This window comes from Hoplias malabaricus, chromosome 1, assembly GCF_029633855.1.
Source record: "Hoplias malabaricus isolate fHopMal1 chromosome 1, fHopMal1.hap1, whole genome shotgun sequence".
NCBI classification, from domain to species: domain Eukaryota; kingdom Metazoa; phylum Chordata; class Actinopteri; order Characiformes; family Erythrinidae; genus Hoplias; species Hoplias malabaricus.
The window spans coordinates 86,913,211-86,931,901 of NC_089800.1; the positions used below are offsets into that span (position 1 = coordinate 86,913,211).

General features: G+C 42.8%; 1 protein-coding gene across 1 annotated transcript in view; it reads right to left on the reverse strand.

Annotated features, from left to right (window-relative positions):
• Positions 1-18,691, reverse strand: part of gabrr2a (gamma-aminobutyric acid type A receptor subunit rho2a) — a 48,656-nt gene that overhangs the window by 13,555 nt on the left and 16,410 nt on the right. The window contains exons 3-4 of the mRNA XM_066685641.1: positions 7,478-7,545; positions 4,450-4,673 (exon numbers count right to left, since the gene is read on the reverse strand). Coding sequence (XP_066541738.1) covers positions 4,450-4,673; positions 7,478-7,545 — 292 coding nt within the window. The remainder of the gene's footprint in view (positions 1-4,449; positions 4,674-7,477; positions 7,546-18,691) is intronic.

Sequence of the window (18,691 nt, forward strand, 5' to 3'; positions counted from 1 at the left end):
TTTCCTCCCACAGTCCAAAAACACACGTTGGTAGGTGGATTGGCGACTCAAAAGTGTCTGTAGGTGTGTGTGAGTGAATGTGTGAGTGTGTGTGTGTTGCCCTGTGAAGGACTGGCGCCCCCTCCAGGGTGTATTCCCGCCTTGCGTCCAATGATTCCAGGTAGACTCTGGACCCACTGCAACCCTGAACTGGATAAGGGTTACAGATAATGAATGAATGAATAAATATATAGAACTCTCCAATCACACACAGTGTCAACATCGTAGGAAAGTGTCAGCAAGCTCACTGTAACGTCCCACCGACCCAAAGCCAAAGCCAATTGAGCCTTAGGACTCTTGGCCTCGGCTGGGGAAATTATCACAGGGCCTTGAGGCAGCTCTCTCCCGATGATACGGCCAACGTTTAGACCGCCGCACGGCTTAAGAGCCCAAAGTTTCCAGGTATTTCGAGCCCTGACAAGATGATATACGATGCTTCTGCCGGAACAAAACATTCCTCCTCAAATATGCATCTTCTGTTCTTTAAACCTTCACTAAATGTCACCTCATTTGCATATGCATATGGTGCTTTAGAGAAGCTAAAGCGATTCCTCTATATCCTCAGTCCATGAATTGTTTTGTGGAAACATTTTGTATTTTTCTACTTCGAAAACAATAATATAAATATAAGGGCAACTCATAAATCAATTTAAAGGTTCTTTCACAGAGCAAAAGTGGCTATACTTTGGAAGAAGAACCCTTTCTGTCATCTTCAAAGAACCAATCGGTGTTGGTCACCAGCAATGAGCAAAGAAACCTTTTTTAAGCCTGAAACATGTATATTTTTTATATTAAAAATGATCAAATTAAAAAATAGAAGCCCCTACAACTAGGGAAAACACTTTGTTCCTTTTATCTATCAATGTTTCAGCTAATCAAAGGCAATTCTTTGAGAATGGAAAATTTCAAGGAATAAAATTTTATTAAATTTTAAACAGATTAATCAGGACAGTCCCAATACGGACAAATTCAAAGCACACATCCCCAAAGTGTCGATCCTAATGGACGTAAAAGGACGCAATCAAGGGGAAAAATGAGATAAAGGGCAGAGGAAGAGAACAGCACATGAATAATTCATCACACTGGGACCAGTGAGTGTTTTTTCCCCTCTGTGTTCTGTGAGAGGAGCCGTTAGCTAGAGCCACAGTCCGGTTCTTATCAGACAGCAGAACTAAAGTAGGCCAGGTCCATCAATAATGACACTTTCCCTGCAGCAAGTTCAGCCTGTCTGCAGTTTGACTTTGAACTTAGCGCTCCCCTCCATCACGGGCCCCATCCCAGCCAGGTACAACATGATCTTCTTCATCATCATCATCATCATCATCATCATCATTATCATCACGGAGAAAACATCGCATTTCTGCCAGCGTTCCAGCCTTGTCCTAATGCCACGGTCTGTATGCAAATCTAGTAAAAAACAAAAAAGGCTCCAGGACACAGCTCGCCTTTCACAGCACAAACCTCCCAAAACAATATGAGCAGTAGAGGCTACAGCTGCAAGCCCAGTGACACGGTCACTACAAGATTCGACCGAAGGTCAGCAACAGATGAATTTTCATATAATTTTTGTACATCCTTTATAGCCATTTCAAACTCAAAATCAGTTTGTTTACAAACTAAAAACTCACTGTAGACCAGTGGCGATTGCTCTAAGACTGCAAGGGAAGCTCAGCTTCCCCTAAAATGTAAAAAAATAAGTGATCAAATATATACTGTTGTGTGTACATGTCATTGAATAAATATGCACTACAACGCGCTCAACTTTTGTTCAGAATCAGCTTCTTATCACTGGTAAAGACGCGGCTTTCCTCTCAATCATTCCCACAGCTTCACGGTGCTTTAAACAGTGAGGACGCTGAGCGTCCACAGAGTTCAACAGCGAAGCAGCGAAGTGCAGCGAAACGAGACGAGCCATTGGATAAATGCTGGGCTTTGTCCCGCCCATCGGACGCTCAGCGTCTCTGGGGGTCTATGGGGCAGTGGGCTGGCCTCGGCTGGCCCGGACGCTCAGCTTCTGCATGATGATTGGATGATCTGTCTGAGGCTGAATCCCTTTTTGATTGACAGCGAAATGAGCGAATCAGCGATCCTTTGGTGTAAAGATCCGTGGGAGCACAGGCGGACACACTTCACATGGGCCAAGGCCGTTTAAGCAGCCTAGCTCTGCTGGCCATTGAGAGGACACTAGTCAAGTCCCTGGAAAAGACGCCTTGTTGGTACGACAGGGTCACAGATCATTTTCTTAAAAAGGAACGGAGGGTAGAATTTACGTATAAATAAAACCGACACATTTTATGATGTAGGCCGAAATTGAGCTTCCCCTCCTTGAAAGACCAGCATCCGCCACTGTTGTAGACCTACTTTAGAATATAAATCGACCTCATACAACCCTGGAGCAGCAGCACATGAACATAAGGTCACCGTGCACATCCAAGTGTGGAGGGGTATGAAAGGGTATGGGTCAAGGAACTGTGTAAAGACCTGACCTAACAGATGCTCTCACAGCTTCCAACAATCGATGGACTACAGTCTGTAAGTGTAGAATTACAGATTCCTCCTCTATGGTCAGTGGAGCTGATAAAATGGAAAATGACTGTAGAAGCACAGAGGATGCAGGAGTAGTTTCTGAGCAAGCATCAAATTAACTATTATTTAAAGCATATTCCAGAGTAAAATGGATATTTAGGTTTATACCATAGAGCAGAATCACAGTTTGACCTCTAAATTCACTTTGTGTTTCAGCTTCTTTCTCCACAGCACACTAACCTGAATATCAAATACTACAATTAGCATAATTACATAAGCTCTCAGCATATATTCACTCGCTCCATTTATATTTGTTCTCATTTCTGCCTCACTTTCAAACTCTTTCATTGCATTTTATTCATTAAGTTATCTGTTCAGTGTTTTCCTTGTTATATTTAATCATGTGTTCACTCACCAAAGCCAATTCCTAAGAATCAGTCGCATTAATGGACAGATACAGTTGCCTGGTTCACGCAAAAACAGATCATACAGGACACTCTGTTCTACAACAATGCATACACAGTACATCTGAAATTTAGGCTATGAATTAATGGTATTATAATAAATTGGGAGGAACTAGTTGGGTTTAAACTTATTACATGACTGTTACAAACCTACAGTGATCAAAGTGCTTAGATGCTTAGGCGTCCCTCTAAAGGCTTTAGAAACAAACATCAAATAAACAAACATTGCTCACCGCTGCCCTCTAAGGGCGTTATTACCAAACATCAAATTAACAAACAAAGCACAGGGCTGCCCTCTAAAGGCATTATACACAAACAATAAATAAAACCAATCTTCTCTCAATTTTGCCTACTTTACTTAAATAAAGTAAATTCTTTGGTCAATAGGGTATTGCCAAATATTTTAAAAGGTAATACAATTGCAATATAAGCTACGATAAATAAAAATTAAATAAAAGGACTTGTTCTCTATGTTTTATCCGTTATTAAACCCATTGAGGGTGGCGCAGCAGGTTAGTGTCGCAGTCACACAGCTCCAGGGTCCTGGAGGTTGTGGGTTCGATTCCCGCTCCAGGTGACTGTCTGTGAGGAGTGTGGTGTGTTCTCCCTGTGTCTGCGTGGGTTTCCTCTGGGTGACTGTCTGTGAGGAGTGTGGTGTGTTCTCCCTGTGTCTGCGTGGGTTTCCTCCGGGTGACTGTCTGTGAGGAGTGTGGTGTGTTCTCCCTGTGTCTGCGTGGGTTTCCTCCGGGTGACTGTCTGTGAGGAGTGTGGTGTGTTCTCCCTGTGTCTGCCTGGGTTTCCTCCGGGTGACTGTCTGTGAGGAGTGTGGTGTGTTCTCCCTGTGTCTGCGTGGGTTTCCTCCGGGTGACTGTCTGTGAGGAGTGTGGTGTGTTCTCCCTGTGTCTGTGTGGGTTTCCTCCAGGTGCTCCGGTTTCCTCCCACAGTCCAAAAACACACGTTGGTAGGTGGATTGGCAACTCAAAAGTGTCCGTAGGTGTGTGTGCCCTGTGTAGGGCTGGTGCCCCCTCCAGGGTGTATTCCTGCCTTGCGCCCAATAATTCCAGGTAGGCACCGTCACCCTGACTTGGATAAGCGGTTACAGATAATGGAAGGATGGATTAAACTCATTGTTAAACTCAAGTTATGAGATTACAGCTTTCCAAAAGCTCTTTACTAGACATTGTGAGTAATGTCCTATCTAAGATCCTGTTCAAACCCTCCAACCTTCAACTTTAAGGTAGGCCCTTGTGTCCTGCTCTTTCATTTACATGAATTTGCCTCCACCCAGCTGGGGAAAACACACCGAGTTTGAGGCCTGATTGTTGAGACGTAAACGCATGGTTGTGAACGTTAACACCAGAAGTTAATAAAAAAATGGAAATACTCTTACTATGTCCATCTGCCCTGTCCTGCTCCTCACCTCAGGCTGTAGAGCACATGTCCATCAGGGTAGACCCTCAGCATGATGTTCTCTGTGGTGGTGTCATGGATGAAGGACCTCTTTGAGTGGACGAAGAAGACGTCTGGGACCCAGATCTTCTTCACCAAGCGGCCATCGAAGGTCATGCTTTTGTTGGTGGTGCTGGTGAAGGACAGACGCTCGTCCTTCCAGTAATGTCTAAGGTATAAGGTCATGGTGAAGTCCTACACAATGAGAGCAACATTTACAGGGTGAATTCAGACATAACGTATCACCAACAAACCTTTCAGTATTCACTAATGCTGTATCATTTATAATGGTAATGTGATGTACAGGGTGGGCCATTTATATGGATACACCTTAATAAAATGGGAATGGTTGGTGATATTAACTTCCTGTTTGTGGCACATTAGTATATGGGAGGCGGGAAACTTTTCAAGATGGGTGGTAACCATGGTGGCCATTTTGAAGTCGGCCATTTTGGATCCGACTTGTTTTTTCAATGGGAAGAGGGTCATGTGACACATCAAACTTATTGGGAATTTCACAAGAAAAACAATGGTGTGGTTTTAACGTAACTTTATTCTTTCATGAGTTATTTAAAAGTTTCTGACCACTTATAAAATGTGTAAATGGCCCACCCTGTACACTGTGTACATTAAATATGGCAGATGTTCACTGATGTGTTTGATCAGAATTAACAATAACCTATTAGATCATAGTTTTAAATGTTTATTAATAAAAACTGTTTTAAAAATGCACATATCAGGCTCTTTTTCTTGCTGCTAAAGAGATGCAGTACTCTCACGTGAACTCCCAAATAATCACTGCCAATTTTGTAGAGGGGGTGACTTTTTAAAATGTATTTATTGCTAATTCTCCCAGTCACACCCTGCTATCGAGCTGGAAGGCGAAGGAAAGCATATGCTTTATCTGAGACATGAATCTATCCCTTCTTTTGAAACTATCACTAACACCCTGTCACTGGGGTTCAACACACTCGGAGGAGAAAAACAACTCTGTTAGCTAACAGACTGCACTGTTTAGCATCACGTTGAGCGAGGGGGGATACGTAGGGCCATCGTACAAACCCAGAGACTGTAAGGGCAGTTATAATCTCTTGGAGACTGGGGATCCAAATCACTAATGACAGCTATAAGAAGGTAAAGTCCTGATCGTGATAGAAGTAGGGGGAAAGAGGGAAACGCTAGTCTGCTTACACTACCACAGATCCAGCCGCTCGGACTCTGAGGAGCTCTGAGATTCAAGAGGGACTCCTCGGGGGAGAGGAAGCTCCAGCCTGGAGAGGCAAGGCTGGGGTGTAAATCACTCCCTCATTTAGCGGAAGGCCACCCCTCAAATGGAGTCCTTAAGCTGAATCTGTGGTGTCCCCTTGACAACATTAAAGGAGAATTTCACCAACTTGTAAACATTTCGGTATATTTTCTGTTATGTTTTTTTTATTTGTTTTTTTTTTGGCAACGGATTTTAAAAATAATAAATAAATTTAACATTTATTAATAAGTGCATTAGGCAATCAACATTTTGACATGTTTTAAGGCTGTGCTTTATCTTTATGAATGAAAGATTACACACCACAACAGTTCATTGACTATTCATAAACCTACTGTTATTGCACCTTCAAATCTGGACCTCTGATTGGTCAAGATGCTAACAGCTGTCACGCCCTTGTCCTGTCGTGTCTGTTGTCCCTGCCATGTGCTCACTTGGCACATGGCTCTGTTTGTTATTGTCCATGTCTCCGCCCATGTCACGCCTTTCTTTCTCCTCCTTGTCAGTGTCATTTGTAAGCCTGCCCCCTCCTTATCAGTCCCGGTGTCCCTTGTCTGTGGTGTTCATTCAAGTTCCCTTGTCTCTGTCCTTCTTTGTTGGACATTCCAGCTTTAGTTTGCTTTCTACCATCTTGTCTTGTCTTGTCTTGTCTTGTACTCATTCCCTTTAAGTCAGTCTTTGTATCTCTCTCGTCTCAGGTCTGTTTAGCTTCTTTGCCTAGGCCCCTGTTAAGCTCTCCATGTATTGTCCTTCTGTCGAAGTCTCTCTGTCCAGGTCATTCTGTTCCAGTCTCTCTGTCTTGGTCTTTCTTTGTTTCAGTGTAATGTCTCATTATTCTACTCTGTCTATCTGTTTTGTTATCTTTTGTAGAAATAAAAGCATTTTGTGTGCATCCGCCTGCGTCAATCCGCCCCGCGTTCCTGACAACAGCACACAGTAAAATCCCTTTTTTAAATTATTATTATTATTATTATTATTATTATTATTTGCATATGGCAATCTCCTGTGATTTCAATATCAAATTTTGTGCAGCTCAAATGTACACGTTACACCTATACACCCTGCATATTTACAGTAACATCAAATGACAAATGACAAGGTAAGGGCCCTTAGAGAGGAGCATGTGATCTTTTTGAAAGGAGCTTTGCACAGAGGTCAGACAGGATATGTAACACTTGATCCTCCACACTTACTCTACTCTAAATCACTAAAGCAGATAAAGCCCCATTCTTCAGCGCCGTTACATAAGCACAAACAGTCAGAGTGGCCTGTAATTACGGACGAGGGAAGATGGCGCATCTGTGACTTTGTTACATCACACGCAGATCTGAAAAAAGGAGTCCAAAAATAAAAATGCATAGGCAGCATGGGTGTCATATATCGTTAATGTTTGGGGTAAACAGCACAGCGGAATCTCATGCACACACAAACACACACGCACAGACACACGCAACCTCAAAGTGCTGTCATCAAACAAACAGTCTCCCGCCTTTGAAACATATGCCTGATGCTTGCGCTATGTACGACGCAATCCAATGTAACAGGAAGGCAACAAGCAACAGAATATGAAATGCGATCGTAAGCAAATCAAAAAGATGTAAATTCAAAAAGAAATGGACATTATTAAAAATGGGGTGCATATAATATTCAGAAAGGAAGCTGGAGTCCTTCACCAGATCAATGCAGGGCCGAGTTTAACGAGGCTGGAGAGATGGGGGAATGTGTGTTGACCTACCATGTCTACTTCTGAAATACTGTCCAAGCTTTCAACCTGGACGTCCACTCCCACGGGAATAGCAGGCCCTGCAATGAGACACAAACACACATGAGTTATTGATCAATCAGGAGCGCTGACATGAGAAACATCTAACAAAGTAAACACAAACAAAAATACAGACCATGGTTTGTTTTGATTTTATTGTGATTCAACTTTCACTTTTTAAGTTCTGTGCAAAAGTCCGGGACCAGCCTTTCGTGGAGAAATCTGGGACTGTTTACACTAGACGTTGGAACATTTTTGTGAAGGTTTGATGGCGTTCAGTTACATGAGCCATAGAAACACTGACTGTGGTGACCATAGGCTCCTTTTCAGCTTTTCCAGAGCGCACCATTCTACTGGCCAATGCTTTCCTTTGGAGATTATATACATGAGGTTATAAGAACATCTGCATCCACAACTGATGCATCCTGAAGTCTTCAGATGTTTGGATTTATTGTACCTCGTGCATGTGTAACCCATGGCAGTGTATTTCATAATATGAAATAATCAAATTTTGTACTGACCCTTTAAAGGAACACTATGTAATATTATTGACTTAAAATTACAGCTTCAAAACCAATGTGATGCTTCACTGAGCTGTAATAGGGAGAAAAGGGTCTCTGTCATTGCTACTCTGTGCTCAGCACTACAGAAATTGCTTTATGTAACTTTGGAAGAGGGTAGAACACTAACTGCCCTCGCCATGTTTAATTTAAAATTACAGCTTCAAATTTGTTGTGATGCTTCACTGACCTGTAATAATGGGGATAGAACGTCTGTTATTACTTCTGTATGTTCATCACTACAGAAATGGCACTATGTATCTTATGGAGGACGGTACGAACCTACCCCCTCCAAAATCATACTTAGTGTTCCTTTAAATACAGGCATTAGAATGCTGATATCATTATTATTATTAATATTATTATTATTAATATTCAGAAATGTAGCTCATTCAGTAGCAGAGCAGATAACTGAAGTAGACTTCAGATCATTGAGATGCCTTCATCTAAAGTATTATTTAAAACGAACAAACATAGATCCAAAAAGAAAACAGTTTACCCTCACATACATAGACAGATCCTGTTTTTTTGTTGTTGTTGTTTTTGTTTTTTAAATTGGGCTACACTTGAACTGGACTGATTTAGTGCCCTCCCTGAGCCAAGTCATCTACTCATCACTCAACGCAACACCATCTCTAGCACCTGGGACTGAGACTATTTTGTGGAAGGATTATAGTAGGGACTGAGTGCACTTTGGAAAGAGAATCAGCTGAGATTTGATGATTGTTAAGTAATATTTTACACTGTTGTTTGTTTAAATTAGAGTTACTTTTGTTGTAGTTTATACATTTATCATCATTGTTTATTTATTGTTCTTGATGATTTTTTTCAGAATTCTTTTTTTTTGCATTTCTTTCATTATCGTCATTTATGGCTGAGTTTTAAGGTGAAGACGTCAGAAATAAAAGATGTGCTATGGATAATGGATAGAACCAGGACAGAGCCATAGGTAAATGGATAGAATCAGGACAGAGTCATGGTTTACCCAATGTTCACAGGGGTCACATTATACAATGTCGAGTTTTATCTGTTTAAAGTCAAGGTGAGTATTTTGGAGTATTGCTCCAGAGCTGTCCTGCTGAGATTGTGAATGAGAACAGTGGAGAAAATAATTTTAAAATCTAATAAAAACTAAATCGCACAGAAAACACGCAGACAGAGCATTCCCAGTAAACATTTAGCCGTTGATTCAACGTTGAAATAACGTAATGACTGCCGTCTAATCAACTTTTCTTAATGTTGAAAATGAAAGTTGAAAAGACGTCCAAACACAGACATTGAAAAGACGACTATTAGACGTATTTTGGACGTCCATTGACGTTATTAATTGGTCCCGAAATAAATTACTTGTATAAAACGCGTTTTGGACGTCCACTGACGTTATCGATTGGTCACCACTTAACTAACTTATTAAGATGGATTTTGGACGTCCATTAACGTTTAAAATATGTCCTTGATGGACAGACTACTTTTAGACATATTTTGAACGTCCAGGGACGTTCCTTGTTTACTGGGTTGTTCTGTTTCTATTTCCTTGTGTTTCTCTTTTCTGTTTTCAAATCAGAAAGCAGATCATGTGTCAGCTACGGTGTAACTATTTAGTCCCGGTGCCTTTTCTTGTTCCTTTATCTTGACGCTCCAACAGACGTCATAAATGTTTGTGCTGAAGTACCTGCTATTCTTTGGTTCCAGCTGGGAACCGACAACCTGGGAACAACCTGTTTATGTTGGTGGAAATGCACCAACTGTTCAAAATGAGGATCCACAAATGAGAACCAAACCAGTTCTCCGTTGGTGGAAAAGGGCTAGGCCCCTCACCTCACAAACCGGCAGTCTTACTAGACTATGTCTGTATGTGGCGGAGTAATACTTGCAGAGCTTCGGTCAAAGTGCAATTATTGAGCGATACTATCACTTCTAAAAGTTTCCCAACCAATCAAATTGCAGGGTTGCGACTAACTGTGGTATACTAAAGACTATAGTGTGAGGTGTAAGATGCGGTGAAGTGTAGCTATCTGCGATATCAAGCTGCATGTTCTGCTTCTTTGAATGTTTTTAAGGCTTGAAATCATTTCAGCGGGCGGCCCCTCCAGGGACCTGGAGGTTGTGGGTTCGATTCCCGCTCCGGGTGACTGTCTGTGAAGAGTTGGTGTGTTCTCCCTGTGTCCGCGTGGGTTTCCTCCGGGTGCTCCGGTTTCCTCCCACAGTCCAAAAACACACGTTGGTAGGTTGATCAGCGACTCAAAAGTGGCCGTAGGTGTGAGTGTGTGAGTGAATGTGTGAGTGTGTGTGTTGCCCTGTGAAGGACTGGCGCCCCCTCCAGGGCGTTTTCCCGCCTTGCGCCCAATGATTCCAGGTAGGCTCTGGACCCACCGTGACCCTGAATTGGATAAGGGTTACATTCCAATGAATGGATGGAATCATTTCAGCCCCACCCTGCACCAGTGGTGATATGAAAAGCCGTATCATATGAATTCAAATAAACATCACATTACGTAACACATCATTAACTCACATGCTTTGTGTTTTAATTCTGACTGATTTGCATCGACTGATTATTGAGCTTTTGCGCTCCAGTTAAATGCCATTCATCCCCGCTTTTCTCCACAAGTGTCTAGTGTGGGTGTAAATCTGGGCCAGTGATGAAGTCTGACACATGCCCAGGCCATAATTAGGAAGATGTTGGAAGAAAATTTGGCAAACATCATTAAACGCCTTTTCACAGTGGAGTGCAGCTCTGTGCTTTTTTTTTGAAAAGTGTACACAGAGGGTTTTTGACTTCTGAGGGGGTTTTTTGAGAAAGTGGCAGCTCTCCAGGGACGAGCCCCTTCACACAGCACTCGGCTGGAACTGCAGCTTTGATATGGTACACGCTGCTTCTCTCGTTAGGCCTTTTGTATCAGACGTAAACCCTTGCTTTCTCTGGGATTAGGATAACAGTGCGACCTGTCACTCACAAGCGCAGACTGCTGGGTAAATGGCGCGGGTTAGGGTGCGTGCATATGGACGCGGATGATGGAGAAAGACTCAAAACGAGCTCTCATAGTGGACTCGCCGTAATCTGAGTAGATTACTGCAGACCATAAACTGTAGATTGAAATATACATGATGCTCAAACACCAATAGACACTTACTATTCTTACTCGCCACTTGCAGTCGAGAAGGAACACTCCCACAGGAAAGAAAATCAAACACGAGATCTCCTTAATATCTCGGTTGTGTCTCCCTAATCTCGTTGTAGTGTCTCCTTAATCTCGTTGTAGTGTCTCCTTAATTACTTTTTAGTCTCTCAATATAACTAATGCCTCATTAATATCTCCTGTAGTCCTTCCTTGAGAACACTGAATGCAGGACTGTCCCCTGTGTCTCCTCTTGAGTTTGAGTGGCGGTCTTAGGGATGTCTCACGCTGGGCTCAGTGCTGAGATAATAACACTCCTGCAACTGAACTAAACCTCAATCCTTTCTCGTCAGCGCTCAAAACGGACTGAATAAATGTATCATTTTTATTTGGACACAAGTGTCTCGTCTTTTCTCCTGAGGGGTTTTGGAGAGTCAGCATAAAATCTCCTGAGCAAACAATGAGCCATTTCTGAGAAATAAGATTTTACTCTGGGCTTTTAGTTGGGATTGAAAAGGCTTGGGATCATCTGGGACCAAGCAATTAATGCAAAGTGAGATTTGGAAATCTTAATTTTATGGTGATAATTTACATAATCCTGACTGTGTTACCGTTGGAGCAAAGCAGACAGCCACTGCACACAGTCGTTTTCCATGTCATGTGCCGTGAAGGCTTGATATCAGATGAATCAGGCTAAATAGGAACACAGCTCCCAGGTGAAATCGATGCGGCCCAAACTAATCAACTCCCTGCTGCGAGGCTGAGTCTGAATCGTCTGTGCTGACCTTGGTTGGAAATGGCCCATATCTCAGTCTAGCCATAATCTGAAGTCAGCCGGATGTGGAGGGAATCAGCGGCGATAACGTGCAACTGTTTGGAGGGGGATGCTAACTGCATCACAGTTGGAATACAAGTAGAATAATGTATAGGCCCTTAGACGTCCGTTTTTTGCTTAACCATTCAATTCTAATTACATATTCAGATATTTAATTACAGAGATATGAATAATTAAATAATTTTAATATTGATTTGAATTTGAATATTGATATTTTTTAAAATGTATGCTATGCTGTTTCAGATTGTTTCCTGATAAAATATACACATAAATATCTTTTAATTACAAACACCATCCACATTTCCACAGAAATCCTCCTTGAAAATCTGATAGTTCAGTTACAGTTGCCATATTCTCCCCTTTTCCACAAGAGAACACATTTATTTATTTTTTTTATTTCATTGTCTGTAACCCTTATCCAGTTCAGGGTCGCGGTGGGTCCAGAGTCTGCCTGGAATCACTATGCGCAAGACAGGAACACACCCTGGAGGGGGCGCCAGTCTTTCACACGGCAACACACACACATATTCACTCACACACTCACACCTACAGACACTTTTTGAGTCGCCAATCCACCTACCAACGTGTGTTTTTGGACCGTGGGAGGAAACCGGAGCACCCAGAGGAAACCCACGCAGACACAGGGAGAACACACCACACTCCTCACAGACAGTCACCCGGAGGAAACCCACGCAGACACAGGGAGAACACACCACGCTCCTCACAGACAGTCACCCGGAGGAAACCCACGCAGACACAGAGAGAACACACCACGCTCCTCACAGACAGTCACCCGGAGGAAACCCACGCGGACACAGGGAGAACACACCGCACTCCTCACAGACAGTCACCCGGAGGAAACCCACGCGGACACAGGGAGAACACACCGCACTCCTCACAGACAGTCACTCGGAGGAAACCCACACGGACACAGGGAGAACACACCACACAACACACACAGAGAGAGAGAGAGAGAGAGAGAGAGAGAGAGAGAGAGAGAGAGAGAGAGAGAGAAGAGAGGGAGAGGCCAGTCAGGAGGTTGTTGCATGTGCTAATCCACGCGACCGGCTGATGGTCAGCGCGCAAACCTCTGCCAGCTCAATCCAAAGCTTCCAGCCTTGCCTCAGCCAACTTCCAGATGGGCAAACTCATCAGTAAACACTGCTTAAATCTTTATCAGTAGAGAGAGAGAGAAAGAGAGAGAGAGAGAGAGAAGGGGAGAGAGAGAGAGAGAGAGAGAGAGAGAGAGAGAGAGAGAGAATGATTCCTCTCTGATGATGAGTGTGCACATGCAGAAGTGATGCCAGTGCCACTTCAGCGATTTTGACTCAAACTGATCCTAACACAGCAATAACAAAGCTTCCTGTGAAAACAGTAAAGTCAGAGCGTAAAACACTTTTTGCGATATTTGTGTGTCTTAGTCAATTCTGGTTTTTAAGCACATTTTCATAATTCACAAAAACTGAATGGAAATCTTCCTTTTTCTTGTCTTGATTTCATTTGTTTTCAATGCTTCGCCCCTTGTTTAAGCTGTTCCTCCTGATAGATGCCATTAAGACCTACAGAGGTCTGTAATGATGTGTGTGTGTGTGTTTTCATTTCTTCATTTTCTCTGTGTGCCATCTTAAGTGTTTAGTTGATCTCTAGTGTTTCTACTAGTTCATTCATTCATTCATTCATTCATTCATTCATTCATTATCTGTAACCCTTATCCAGTTCAGTATCCTGTCTGTTGGCGTCTTGTTAGATTTTTTAGCTCTGTCCGAGCTTATTTCCATTTCTCTTACAGTCTTATTAGATCATAGTGTAGTTCTGCCGTTTCCTGTTAATCTGTCATCCTCCTCTTTCTTAAATTAGCTTTGTCTGTCTTGTTTTTCTCTCTATAGTTTTCTCCTAGTTTCATGTTTCTATAAGAGTTAGTGTAGTTTCCAGGTTTTCTTTTGTTGACACGTGCAGAAGGCTCCACAAAAAACATTAAAGGGTTTATATTTTGGTAAAGAGTTCCGCAATAACCTTCAATCAATATTCATCTTCCTTAAAACCATAGAAGCCCTGTAGTGTTAGGGTTTTCCGCAGGTTTGTGGCTAATTAGTCATTTTTCCTGCCATTTTGATTCTCCAATGTTTTAAAATTGTAACAACACTGTAAATTATTCACAGCTGTAATGCTGTTCCTTCAATCTTCTGTAGAGTGCACTTGAGGACCCTGACAGGCACATAAAATGTGCATTAATTCATGAATTAAAAACAAATATCCCTCATTTTGATTTTAAAGAAGGGCTTAATGCGGTACGTTAAAATGTATCGTTCCAGCACTTCAAGCAGGGCATCTTAGGAAAGCTAACTGCAAAAACAAGCTTACTTGTGAGGTCACAAAACCCATCTTTCAGTCATATGCAGTAATCTCGGTGGAGAAATGTGAAGCCTGGTTACATTTTATGTTTTGGGGAGTCTGAAAGGGAACAAAATTATGAAGAAGTGAGTTTTTCAGTGCAAATGCTCAATAATTTGGAGATCTGGAGTCCACCAACCCACACACTGTTAAACAAGACCACCCAGTCAGTATTCTGTGCACTGCCTAAGTCAGAAAACACGAGATAAAACGAGTCGTTCTGAATCTGCTCTGCTTCTGACGTCAAGTGCAAAGACTTTAGAACCGAGTATCTGAGTACCTGAGTCTGTCCAATCACAGCGCTGGACCTGCGTTTATGTGAAAGTGCAAAGACGAGGTTAAACGCAGTAAAAGAGACACAATGAGCGCGGAGAAGTAAGAGCACTGAGTAAAACCGGAGAAAACGAGAAAATAGAAAAAAGAGAACTGAGCGAAAACGGCTAAAAACCAGAGCTTCTGCTCCTCGCTCCTCACTGCTGTGCGCTCGGGGTCGGGGTGAACAGGAAGCGGCTCATTATCATTTACAGGGATTCTGAACAGGGCTGCTAAGACAGGGGGAGAATGCTGCTGTGGTGTTTGATCTTTGCGGTATTTTGACCAAAGCACTTCACAGATGTTTCATTAACTATGAACTGTGTTTACTTGTGGAAAATCGGGGGATATGTCCCATTTTATTATGGATTTTTTCCACAAATTTTCATTCATTCATTCATTATCTGTAACCCTTATCCAATTCAGGGTCGCGGTGGGTCCAGAGCCTACCTGGAATCATTGGGCGCAAGGTGGGAATACACCCTGGAGGGGGCACCAGTCCTTCACAGGGCAACACACACAGTCACACATTCACTCACACACTCACACCTACGGACACTTTGGAGTCGACAATCCACCTACCAACGTGTTTTTGAACGTGTGTTTGTTTTTGGGAGGAAACCGGAGCACCCGGAGGAAACCCACAGGGACACGAGGAGAACACACCAACTCCTTACAAACAGTCACCCAGAGGAAACCCACTCAGACACTGGGAAAACACACCACACTCCTCACAGACAGTCACCCGGAGGAAACCCACGCAGACACAGGGAGAACACACCACACTCCTCACAGACAGTCACCCGGAGGAAACCCACGCAGACACACGGAGAACACACCACACTCCTCACAGACAGTCACCCGGAGGAAACCCACGCAGACACAGAGAGAACACACCACACTCCTCACAGTTCCATAAATTTTACTTCTTGAATTATTTTCCGCAAAGTTTTCACACAAAATATTTTAACACTTTAACATTCTGTATTTTCAAACAGTTGAGTCAACAAACTTCACTGGAAAAGGCGTCCAGACTTTTACATAGGTATGTCTTCTTTTTCCACCTACAGAGGTCACCCTTTCACACTGAAATTACACGACACGTTTCAGAGTGGGGTGCTTTGTGAAGGAGGAAGCCAATCAGAGGCTATTTGCATATTTCGCTTAAAAAAATAGCTGGGACCAAGCGTGAATTATGTGACTATTATTAACCCCTCTTTATCACTGGGTAAATGTGAACTGAACAAAAAATGCAAGCTATGGTCTCTTTAATGCATCGAAAGTTTACTTTAAAAATAACATGTCTGTTTTATATTTTTATTTACTTTATCCCTCATTTCTTTCTCCGCCGATAAAATCCAATATCCTCAGATAGACAGCTTCCGCCGCCCGACCGATATCAATATATATTCCATTACCATTCCGATAACCCTCCTCGAGTCTAATCTGCAGATAATATATATATATATATATATTTAAAAAAATACAGAGGGGACTTGGAGATGTATCTGGTGATGTGCCCAAATCCCTCAAGTGTGTAATCCATGACATTAGGAAATGCATACCACCATGTTATGATCCATAGAGAGAATGCCATACTCTCCGTATATGTGGAATGATAGAGGTGCTCCCCTTTTGGAGGGATTATCCATAAGCTTAATGCACCATTGGTTATCTGTCTGGGGAGGATTACGGCACAGCTATTCCTTCAGCCTTCTGATGTAAAAACCCTCAACTCCTGCAGAGTGTGACACTTTATACCTGAGCTACATTAATTAGAAGTCTGGCTGGAGTTAAGAAAAAGGGCCGCGGTAATGTAGCGGGGGAGCTGCTAAATGATGCATCTCCTACAAAAGTGTAGGAAAAAGGCCTGGAAATCGTCTGAGGAGAGGCTGCAGGAGAGAGGGATTACATCACGCTGAACTCGCAGCATGCCGCCTACAGTAAGACAGCCGCGGCAGACTTCAGCGCATCTGTGGAGTTATTGACAGGTTGAATTGTGTGTGTGAGAATTTGCTGAGGCTATTTTAATCCCCGCTGCTGCAGCCCCCCTGCCGAAAGCAGCATAATTCCCCAAGGTACACCCCTCTGTCACACAGCAAACCAAGAGGGGCTTCCAAAACAAGGAACTTTCATTAGTTACACTATTCCCAGTAAAACAACAACAACAACAACATCAGAAAAGCCTGTGTAAGTGCTAGAGTGAAGGAAAACAGCACTTAAAAAGAAAAGGATCTGGAGCTTTCTGAATTAATTCTGCTCCCACGCCACAGAGTGGAAAAGTGCTGTGTACAACGACAGAGCCTCCTTCACATATGGTGTGTTTTTTGTGCTTGGTCATATTTAAGTTTAATTCTCCAACATGTTCATCTTCACTCACCTGCCCTCTGCACTTTGTCACTACAGCACTTTAATATACAGGGGTTGGACAGTGAAAGTGAAACACCTGTCATTGTAGTGTGGGAGGTTTCATGGCTAAATTGGAGCAGACTGGTGGACAATCTTCATTAACTCCACATTGCACCAGTAAGACCATGTGCATCCAATGGTTCAAACACTGTGTACTGAAGGCGGTGCCGTGTATCAGGACGACAATGCACCAATACACACAGCAAGACTGGTGAAAGACTGGTTTGATGAACATGAAAGTGAAGTTGAACATCTCCCATGGCCTGCACAGTCACCAGATCTAAATATTATTGAGCCACTTTGGGGTGTTTTGGAGGAGCGAGTCAGGAAACGTTTTCCTCCACCAGCATCACTTAGAGACCTGGCCACTATCCTGCAAGAAGAATGGCTTCAAATCCCTCTGACCACTGTGCAGGACTTGTATATGTCATTCCCAAGACGAACTGACGCTGTATTGGCCGCAAAAGGAGGCCCTACACCGTACTGATAAATTATTGTGGTCTAAAACCAGGTAAAACGTGCACAATGTAAGGTTTACAGGTCTGACTGTGTGTCAGTAAAGCTTGATTCTGATTCTGAAGTTGCTGAAGTGTACATTAAGGTGAGAAGTCTAGCCTAAACACTCTGTAAGTACTGACTAACTCTTAAAAGTAGATGTACGTTCATAACGCTATTCGAAATCTACATAAGACTTTCACAAACACTGATATTAGTCCCTTTAGTGGCTTCCTTTATCTGCTCACTTCAGATATAAAGGAGCAATCTGTGTATATTTACAGTACAAAATCATAGAATGCCAGGCAAGGGCGTGCCATCAGAGATCAAGGAATCAGGCTAAGTTGAAGCACTTGCAGCTCTGACAGCAGCGCTGCAGCAGGTATATTCATCTTTGAGGAAATCCCTACTGGAGTGGAACTCTATTGGTGTTTCGGCCTGTGATCCCGCCCTCTGTCCAATCACAGTCAAGTTTCCACAGCCCAGGTTACCAAGTACAACACACAGCAGCAGACAAAAACACAGCGTACTGTAGCCATGGAAGAGAGCAAGCGAACAGAGGTGATATTCATTCTACTGAACCTAAAAGTGCTCAGCATCCTTCGGAAAATCTCCATGACCACAGACAGAGTAAAACGAGGAAATTCTGGTGGTATATTTGATATTTGATGACAGTTTAGAACCTAGCATTTAAGGTGGAAAGGAAGATAGCATCCATGTCGTCCAGTGAAACATTAAATGTGGAAATGGAAGGTCAAATTTGAAGCTGGTAAAAACAGGAAGAACAGATGTTTTAGTGAAATGTCGGACACCTTTCTGTGTACATTGCCTAATTATGGCATATCTTTTTTAGTGACAATGGTCCAAACTCGTCTTGCGCTCCACTGTGTTGGTTCAGCTTTCCTCAACCCGGCGATGTGTGTGAGCTTTGTGTCTGGAGAGGAGGGGGAGGGCTGCAGACAGCTCTCCAGTGAAATGTGAATGTGGAATACAATCCACATTTTGCTGTCAGTATCACAGAGTGCTCTTCAAAAACTCTGATGCTCATCTACAAAGCCAAGGATGG